Source organism: Pempheris klunzingeri, chromosome 12, assembly GCF_042242105.1.
Source record: "Pempheris klunzingeri isolate RE-2024b chromosome 12, fPemKlu1.hap1, whole genome shotgun sequence".
Taxonomy (NCBI): domain Eukaryota; kingdom Metazoa; phylum Chordata; class Actinopteri; order Acropomatiformes; family Pempheridae; genus Pempheris; species Pempheris klunzingeri.
The window spans coordinates 3,828,117-3,838,782 of NC_092023.1; the positions used below are offsets into that span (position 1 = coordinate 3,828,117).

A 10,666-nucleotide genomic window follows, 5' to 3' on the forward strand; every position below is an offset into this window, starting at 1 on the left:
ACAAACACACAATGAGGAGTCTTGAACACGACTAACACACACACACCTGCACCAGCTCTCAGCTACATTCACACAAATTCCCTAAAACAGTTGATCTAATTTATTACCTCATGAATAATGCATGCTACCATAACTGGATTGGACTGCTCGGCATTAATGCCTCCTTCTTTAATCAATGCCGGCTTTTCAAAAGCAGTCTGTCAGACTAAAAGCCACCCACGTGGGCATGTAGGTGCAAATGGTTTAATTTCTTTTAATCTGAAGATCAGAATGCTTTTAAAATACATAGAATTTTACATTTTGTACAAACAGATAGATCTTTTTGAAGTAAAAAAAATGCACAGATCTAATAATCTTCATGTTTAAGTTGTGTAATTACATAAAATTTACAACATCTTATTGCAGGACACTCAGAAAGTCTTATTTTGGCTGGTCAGGCATTTTATAATGTTGTTTTCAGCTGAAGGTCCACCACAGTGTAGCACCAGTCAGTTGCACTCAGTCAGTGAGAATACAAGCAGACATGCTTTCCTTTGTGTGATATCAGTGAGGAGCTCAGTCTGAGCACAGGGACGTTCAGGCAGTAATCATAGGTGCGGTGTCTGAGGTGGTGTCTGGCTCCGGCTCACAGTAGCCGCCCATCTCCTCCATCTCTCTCTCCACTGGCTCCTCCCCTCCTCTGAAGCACATCAGTCTCCTCTCCTTCCACCTCCTCCTCTCCCTGTCTGTGTCTTTGGGTGCTGCTGTCTGCTCCAGCTCCAGCATGGCCTGGACGCTCTCTCCTCTCTCCGCAGAGCCGAGGCAGCCGTCCCTGGTCGTCAGAGCCAGTCCCCCCCCTCTCCTTCCTGTCATCATGTGGAGGAACGAGAAAGTCTGTCTGTGTGAGGACGCTCCCTCTGTCACACACACGGTGGTCGGGCCTTGGTCGCTGTGGTTCTCCTGTGGCCTTTTGGGAGACTTGATTTTTGTTTTCTTGCTTAATATGAAGTTGAAAAAGGCCGTCACCAGAAGCATTGTCCCTGCAATCACAAAATACAGTCTATTTCTTTTTTCACAGACGACATTGTGACATGTCGCAGTAGAATAAATACAGGATGATAAAATTGATAATGGCTGGATTCTGTTTAGCTGCTTCACTTTCAGGGCTCTGGTTCATTGTCTCACTGTCATGGCTCACGTCAAAGCCATCATTAATGTCATTGTCCTCATCAGTGCTTTTCCTACAATGTGACAAAGTCAAAATGTCTGCCGCTGAAAAAGTCAGCCTGTAATTAAGTGTATTTTACCTGGTATTATCGCATGCCACACCAACACAGGGTGCAAGAAGCAGACCACCGACATTATGGAGTAATAGAGGAACTTATGGAAGCCTCCAATGCGAGCCATTTTCCCCCATAACATGAAGAGCTGCCAGTCTGGAGGACAGCTAGAGAGAAAGAAAGGAAGAAGATGCAGTCTTTCTACTGAAAAGCCACTTTCTTACAAGTTTAGATTCATTTGACAGTAAAGACAGCTCAATATGTGAATTCAGACAGAATGACAGACCAGCAAATCCAAGGATTCATGTTTAGATTTAGATTTTTGGGCCTGGTTTGCACTGGCAGGTTTCATCGTAGTTTCAAAGCGACCTCAGATAATTATGCTGTATGTGGCTTTTCGCTTTGTGGATTTTATGCTACAGCATCCATGCAAAATATAAAGGTTGCATACTCACGGCAGACACATGATCAGAAGAGAATCCAGGAAGTAGGCCAGCTCAAACATCATGATGCCAACCGATGACACCCTGGGAGGAGAAATAAGTTCAGAGCCAGATGAAACTGATACGGTCTCCGTGATAAGATCGGTAAACATTTGCTAAAATATGTAAACGAGATGTCAGTTTCTGTGTATTTTTGGGGGGCTGCGTGTGAAGGTTACATTTTGCGAATTGTGCAAAGTGTTGGTAGCAAGGGGAGGCTTTACGTGCTTTATGATAAACAGAATTTAAAGAGGAGGTTTTGCTTTCATATGGCTGGCTGCAGTGTATCATCCCCCCCCCCCGCCCCCATCTTTATTTCATGGTTAAACAGCCTGATAACCATCTAATCCAGTGAAGCAGAAAAATACCCCCAGATCTATTGTACTCTACCCTCTCTTTGAAGAGTTATCGCTGTGCTGTGTGTTTCTGCTTGCGTGTGTCTGACTTCAGTGTTCATCTGCGTTCATGTGTACTGGCAGAATAAACAGTTGTGCATTTCTGGTCTCCTTTGGGAAATGTGGCTCCTGCAGCTCTGTGGGAGTTTGGCTGTGAGCCACAGAGATAATAAGAAGTAGCACTGACGGAGTGGTCTCCTCTCTGCCCTCCGCGCCTCCTTTATTCCTCTGACTGTGGTTTGTAAGTGTGTTTATATCCCGTAGTAGAGTGATTATGAAAGCAGGTACAGTATTGTAATTGTTTTCTACAAGCCCTCAAGCCACACATTCTTTACCATATTAAAATCCAGGCGGTCTATTTGTAACACAGGAACACCACCAGTTTGTGGAGTGCTTTGGTAGGTTTTAATTCCTACAGCACATTACAAGCTGGACTACAACACCTAAGCACTTACAGTAGATAGATGCCGAGGCTGTTGAATTCTCCGTGTTGTAAGGTCTCCACTCCCACTGCACACAACACTGGAAAAGAGACAGAAGCATCGGCTCCTTTGTTTTACTCTGTGAGTGACTGGTGAGCAGATTCTGTCCACCAGATGTCAGACTTAGTTCATGATTCAGAGGCAGAGCTGCAGGTGGCCGTTAAACCAGTCTGAACTTGGGTGATTGAATGTAAACTCTCAAACTGGCATTTTTTTACCGCTGAAGTTTCCACTTTGTGTTGTGCTGTTCCTACTGTGGCATATTTGGCATATTTTGCATGTATCTTTATCATGTTGTTGTGGACATAGTCTTTATTATATCATACATACGTTTCAGGCAGTTGTATCTCATATCACCAGGTAATAAATACTGACTGAGATCTGACCTGAAGTGACCCAGCTTACATAGTTTACTCTCCAGGGGGTTGTATTGAACTGGTGACATACGACACTTGAAGATGTTTAAAAAACACTTTGTGTTGGTAATTGGCGTGCCGTTGTTTCTGCCATGCTCAAGAGGCGTTGGTAACGGCTTACTCATGCTTGTAATTATCAATGTTAGGTAATTTTACCTGAATGGACACTTGACACATCACAGATCTTCTGCTGGTGCACAATCATGACATTTTGAGAAGCCCTGCCTCTTGACGTCATGGTATTTTGATAGTTCCTCTACATTTTGGGTTTATGAGTATCAAATGATACAGAACAATATGTCTTCTACCTGTATTTAATCTGCGTGCATGAAAGCACACACTTATCGTAAAGGGATGTAGGGCTGCAGCTGGAAGTTGCTGATTTATTCCTCTTTGTCAACAAGATTAAATTTGTTGTGCAGTTAGCTGAATCTCTTCTACAAATGGCCTTAACCCCTGACCTCACTACAGTAAGAGACATTTTACTAGGGCTATCAATACATTTGATTGATTTATACTTTTGCTGCTGCCACCTTCATAATATTTTAAAGGAATAATTCGGCATTTTGGGAAATATGTTTATTTGCTTCAGTTGTTTTTGCTTGTTCAGTAAATATGCAGCAAGCACCAGCTACTTGTTAGCTTAGCTTAGCACGAAGGCTGCAAACACTGGGAAGCTGCGTAACAAAATCTGCCCACCAGCACCATCTAAAACTCACTAATTCACACGTTATATCTCGTCATTTCTTGCCCTTGCCTTATCAACGACAAGCTGATAACTTGTTGAAACTAAACTGTAGAGGTGCTGGTTGGCTGGTAGATCCAGGCAAGCAGTGTTCCCACATTCATGCTAAGCTAAGCTACCCAGCTGCTGGTTGTATTTTCAAGCCTGCAGTGGGGAACGTTTGTTTCCCCCCTCTGGCAGTAAGAAAGTAACACTGCAGCTTTTGAGTTTCATTCAAGCAAAACTTGATTATTATCACAAATCTCTTTCTGGAGCAGCAGAAAACTTTTTTTGTAATGCTTTTTAGGTTTTTCCTTCACACTCCTATTTGCTGTAGCCCATCACTATTTCTCCAACTATTTAATCCAACTGGAAAACCAATGATTGCTGGTTAATGTTCAACGTATCAATACTGGTGCACCAGCGTGGGAATGTCACACCAGATATCAGATTTACAAACTCTGCTATAGTGTGAATTACAGAGATCTGAACTTGGCTGGTAAGGGCTCAAAGTTAACAAACATTTATATTTAAAGTGCTGCACTCCACACAGATATGAAAGTGAAGACGAATTTGATATAATTACATGCGGAATGACATGAAATCAGATGGCAACAAAGTTTTAAAAACAATAAGCATTCTTTTTCCTGTACAAAAGTACAAAAGATGTAAGCATGGTGGTGCTCATCGCCACTAAGCACATGGAAGCAATTTCTCTGGCCTGCTTACCAGGAACTCAGAGATCGAATCTGCACTAGAGGGAAATCAGGGGAATGTAGCTAAATGGTTTTCTGGTAGTTTATAGAGTGTGAGAAGAATTAACACTGCATATAGACCAGCGGGATATTAACATATATATATGCTCCCTGCATGTCTGTCTGTCTGTGGAACACACACAGAGGCAGACAGACCAACACAGACATGCAGACATGCGAACACACAGACGGGGAGACAGAGGCACACGTAGACATACCATAAACACACACACACACACACACGTATGTATAGAAACAATGCACTGAAGGCTCATGTAGGTGTAAACGTATAACAGCCTGTGATCACATAAGCCCAGTAACCCAGCTGGATGCTGGACTTGGTTTTGATGTGATGCGAGGCACATGTCTCTCAGTAAATGTTCAGTGTCTGCAGCTGTTTAAATTTAAGTGGAGGGGGTCCCATATTTTGTGAAGGGAGCAGCAACCAGAGAGCTATTTCCCCCGTGATGATTTAATGTTGCTAAGAGAGCTGCATGCAATCTGTCCCTGTGTGCCTGAGGAAGACAGGGGAGGGGGGGACAGCGTTTTTAAATGCTCTATATATCAGCTAAGAGAAGGTTTGGTGTTCCAGGAGGTCAAGATTACAGTTGGCCAACACCATCGCCATCTGACCTACACACTAAACAGAAATGATGATACATAGCACTACAGCTGGTTATTTGCTTTGTAGTCATGGGGGAACCATTTTTAGTACCTATCTTTAAAGGTGCTACATAGCACCTTTATCACATTCAGCCAGTTAAACTAAACTTAAGAACCAGAAGAGAACCTCTAAACAGGTTCTTTGTATGCAGTAGTGCTATATAGCACCTAAACTACCTCAAAGAACCACCATTTTTCATGTGTACCAAACACTTTATGTTCATGAAATCCCTAAAAAAAGCCCAGTTGGATAACCATCCCCACATGAGAGCAAAAAAAATATTCCTAAAACTTGAAAAATTGAGGGGGACACAAGCTATTTCACCACAGAGAGTCAGATCTCAGCTTTACACAACAGGTTGCAACTCCTCATGGTGATTAAAATCAAACACTGCTATTACGACTACGTCCACCTCTACTGCCACTTGTTCTGTGCTGAAATCCTTACTTAAGTTTTGACTGCAGAACTTATCAGAGCGAGGATCTGGAGTCAGTGGTATATCTGCCGTTTAGCATCCAAAGAACTAAATGGTGCCCACACTGAAACAATAAGCGATACACATGACTGAATCCAATCTTGTTATATTTTTCTGTTTGCGTTTATTTTCATATCTTACCAGTTGCTGTAGAAACACCAAGGATCCTGCAGGCGCACTCCACTACAATCCACCAAACGCTCTCCGAGTTCCCCATGACCTCAAATATCTTGGCTCTTCACTGCATATAAATGTGACCCTCACACTTCTCCAACACTATCTGAAACAGACCTAGTGTGACCCTAACATCTACTAGAGGAGCATTCTAGACGTATAGCTGAATGGATGGTTGTAAAAAAAGTTGGGTAATCCATGATTGCTATGATGTGGAGCCTCTTAGACTGGACAAGTTCACCCCAGAAAGGTTTGCAACTTAGTGCCCGTGTTGCTCCATTAACTGCTAATCAGTCTCTCTCACACACACACACACACACACACACACACACACACACACACACACACACACACACACACACACACACACACACACACAATAACAATACCAGTTTCAGCTGGTTTAGCATACTACCTTGTACACCAAGGTGAAACTGTTCAGGGCTTGAGTTATTTGTGCAACGAATCTCATTTGTCATTAGAGCTGGTTAAAAATTATCTGCAAAGAATTAATACAAAACTAACACACACACACACACACACACACACACACACACACACACACATATACAAAGAGTTAGTTGCTCTCCAGCCAAAGAATTTATCGTCCTCTCTCAACAATGTGCTCTTGTTTTCCAGTGAAATTTCATCTTGTGAATATTTGCATCGTCAAACCATCAGAAACACTATTTTTCAAGGCAAAGTCACGCACACAGCTTCCAGTTTGGCATCCTTTTATTGAAAACTTTTTTTTTTTTGTCAGCAAGAGTGAGGGTTGCTGAAATAGGCTGCAGCTTGACACACTTACACATGCGTAAATGCAGGCCCCCCCATAATCGGTTGACGCAGGTTTATCCAAGGTGTAAGCTTGTTCAGGCACAGCGGAGTCCTACTGGAACGAGCAGTCAGAGTCACAGAGCTCACACACACACACCCTGACTCCTGGTAGGGGCCAAAGTAAGCTACATAAATCTCCTTAAATCTCAAACAAAGACGCTGTTGTGTACTGGTTCCACTCGTTTCCGGCTTAGCATCCACATTATTTGTGGCATTTATGGTATAGAGTACCAGTGAGTACAGTGAAGCATGCTTTGCGCAGTTGTGTTTGAGCAGCGCTGAAGAAACTGACAAATATGATGCCACACTTTAATTTGTACATCTTTTCTAGGGATGTCAGCCTGTTTATATGTCTACTGTCTTGGCTTGGACACAAATGTCTTGACAACTATTGGATAAATTGTCATGAAGACTTTAATCGTCCCCCAGAGGAGCCTACTGACTCTGGCGATCCACTGGCTTTTTATTTTGTGCCAGCATGATGTTGACATTTGTTTTTAATCACACGTCTTGACCACCACTGGATGGATTGCCGTGACATTTGGTGCACACATTCATGCCACCCTGAAGAATAGTTGTAACTATTGTCGTAACTTAATGCTCAGTAGATCGAAGTGTGTTGACGCTTAATACGTCCATAATTAATATCTCTAAGAACATCTGTTACCAGAAAAACCCTTTACGTCCTGCTCTGGCATGCTAGCTAGCATGACTGTTTGACCACTTAACTGAGCTGTAAAGCCTCCAGACTAACATTTTAAGATGCTGACTTGATGGTTTTTGAGCTATTTGATGCTTAATCCTTTCTGTTTTGGTAAATTGACTGTAATTATATCTGTATTTATATGTTTATTTTGCCCAAAATGCTTTACAACTCTCCTCTCATCAACCCACCATGATGCATTCACATACTGATGGGAGCAGAGGTACCACGCAAGCACTGGCATAATTATTAGGAGCAATTAGGTTCAGTATCTTGCTCAAGCACATCCCGACATGTGAACTTGGAGTTCCTGCCTGTACGCATACAATCACTGTGGCACACTGTGAAAAACGCCAGGAACAAACACAACGTTTTGACCACCCACTTCATTTGATTTCACTGATAAAAGAAAAAAAACAAGTCTGGAGAAATCTTAATCAAATCACATTTATGTTTAGACTGCAGTGCATTATTGCACACTAACCAGATATACATATGAGCGAGGAATGTGCACTGTGCATGTTAGCTGAGCCTTTCCACCATGGCCACCGCAGGCTGTGTGTGCTCATGTTTATTTGACATGCTTGGCCCTCATGATGACACAAAAAACACAATTTATGGTAATAAGTCATTGTGTATTGTGAGGGGCTCATTGCTAACATTTGCAGTATATCATGAGTTTTATGGCAGTTGTCAGGATATGCCAGAGGGTGGTGTAGTTTAAGTGACTGATTGCCATCTAGTGTGACTGTAAATCTAAAGTTACAGTATAAATACAGTCTTTTGTTTTCATTTGGTCTGTGCAGCTCCTCCTCTCAACACTTAACTTCACCCACTCTGACCCACGACCTCTCACCCTCTTCCCAAACATTTGCTCGCCCCATCACGTGTTCTCTCGCCCTGTAATCATCCCTAACTTGTGCCTCCTTCACCCTCCTCCTCATCACGGCTTCGCACCGTTCTCCCCCTCACTCCACAGCGCCCAGAGGCATGGGACTAGAGATTAGCCATGCCTTTCTCCCTCCCTTCCTCCCCATCCAGCCTCTCTCAGTCCGGCGTGGGTGTCTGGTGCCTGTCTGAACCAGTGAAAACAGCTCTAATCTTAATTACACCAGCAGCTTTATTACCCTGCTCCACTGCTTTGCTCAGACAATCTCTCCTTAATCACTTCATACAAGCGGTTGTATCTAAAGATCAGGGGAGGGATGTGAACGATACCTGGGAGACTGAATTAATCTGAATATTTCTAAAAATATGAAGATTTAAAGTGGACAACCCTCTTTTACACCTCACTGCAGTCTGAAACACCAGGTACCCCCCCATGGTGGGGCCTAATTGATAGATTTACAAATGCAGGGAGCCACCTAGTGCTTGAGAGGTGTTGGTACATTGTAACCCTGAGGTGATTTAACGGTCATAATCCATCTCTGATACCATTTATAACAATACCAACAGGTCAGAGGCATCACCCGGAGAGATGAAGCACAGACGTGGGCAGGAGCAGGAATAATCTGTGGTTGTGAAACAGATATGAATCATGGAGACGGTTTTAGGAAGACAGAGAGGATGTGTAATGTCTGCCTGTTTAGTGTCTAGCAGTCAAAACACATTATATACATCTTACAAATGGTGATTCACAGTGTTCAGACCCTCAACAGTTTTAAGGAAGAATTATAATGTTTGTATAAATCAATTCAGGTTGATGTGAACAGATCTCATCTCTACAATACTTTCTTATCTCCGTAGCAGCACCTCGGTGCAGGACTGAGGCCTGTGGTCAGACTTTTTTTGGACGAACGATTAACATTTTTGGCCACCGGAGGGCAGCAGAAAAAGCAACACTCCCCTTTGAAGTTGATATGACAAACCTATTGGCAAAGAGGCGACTATTTAAGGGGCCAAAGTACTCCGAACGGCCTCCCTTCACACCTCTCCAACGTCAGTTTGGGTGTGTTCGACCATCTCTTTAACTTTCTGGAACGGACGATGTTACATTCGCACCCTCTTCACTTAATGAGCGGCCTGCGGTGTGGAGGTGAGGAGGGAGCAAAGGTTCAAACTTTTCTTTCTAGCTCACTTTGTGAGTGCAACCAGGGCCGGTTCTGTGATAATAAACAGTATACTGCATATGAACTACATATACAGAATATTACTATATAAAACTATTTGTTTATGAGGACAACATGACAACCCCTTGATATTGTACTACCAGAATATTGCAAGAAATTTCCTGGAATTTAAAAAGTGGGTATAATCCTTGCATGACATTAATAGAAAAAACACAGTTTTGTCATAAACAGGCCATGTTCATTAGGACTTAAGCTCCCAGAACATAAATCAGACGTCTCGGCAGCATCCTCGAGGCGCAAAGTCTTTCCAGACTGTCATCGAAAAATAAGGATGATACAACTCTTGAGGACAAACATGTTGGTGGAAAAAACAACCAACAGCAGTCATACAATTCAAAATAATCTAAAATGACAACACAGCATACTCAGCGTGGAGATAAATCAACACTGCTGATTTGAAGTCTGACGACGCAGACACACCAACGGCATGAAATTAATATTCTTTTATACTCAAATGTTATCTTTATTTCATCTGTAAGTCTTCCAACAAGATGATTTACCAATGCCTTGGGTGCACACGCTGAATATTTTCATATAAGAGAGGGTTCATCCGTCGGCACCAGTTTAATTCCTTCTGAAAAGAATTGTGTCTGATCCTGTGAACTCCCCGACACGTACCTGGGCCCAGAGTCAGGGATCGTATGCAGACTGGATTGTTTAGCTACTAAACAAAAGCACTGGACTAATACAGCTAACTTCCCTGACTACTCTGGCACGGTCGCATCATGGCTGCCGGAGCTGACTGCGACCACTCTTGACAATACTTGTGATTTCACCAGACGCTAACATGCTCCCTCATACATGTAGTCAAATGATCCATTTGTAAGATGATTTATTTTTGTTTGATTATATTTTTTATTTTTTTATTTTTATTTTTATTTTTACATAATTTAATTAATATTGCATTATTTTCTTTAATATAGATATGGAGCTACATAGTGTAATGTACTTTGCCTGTTATTCTAGCAGTGGTTAAGGTTGGCGGAGTGATATGAGTGATGTACCACATTGTGTTGAGTGTTGAGTCGTCCCTGTGTGATTGCTTTACCCACAGCCAAAACTTATTTTTAATTCAGTAACTTAAAGCTAAAAGAAGACAGTATTATACATTCTTAAAATAAAAATATTGATTATAGTGGTTTAACAATGCTAACGTAGACTCATAGACTGT

The 10,666-nt window shown here is 42.2% G+C and overlaps 1 protein-coding gene across 1 annotated transcript; it reads right to left on the reverse strand.

The window, feature by feature from the left end:
- Window positions 1-337: 337 nt before the first annotated feature.
- tmem72 (transmembrane protein 72) lies at window positions 338-5,938 on the reverse strand. The gene is made up of 5 exons (XM_070841485.1): window positions 5,794-5,938; window positions 2,592-2,658; window positions 1,715-1,786; window positions 1,287-1,426; window positions 338-1,019 (listed from the first exon to the last, which is right to left on the reverse strand). Exons 1-5 carry the CDS (start codon window positions 5,867-5,869, stop codon window positions 577-579), a joined length of 798 nt encoding a protein of 265 aa, XP_070697586.1. The 5' UTR covers window positions 5,870-5,938; the 3' UTR covers window positions 338-576.
- Between the last annotated feature and the right edge of the window lie 4,728 nt (window positions 5,939-10,666).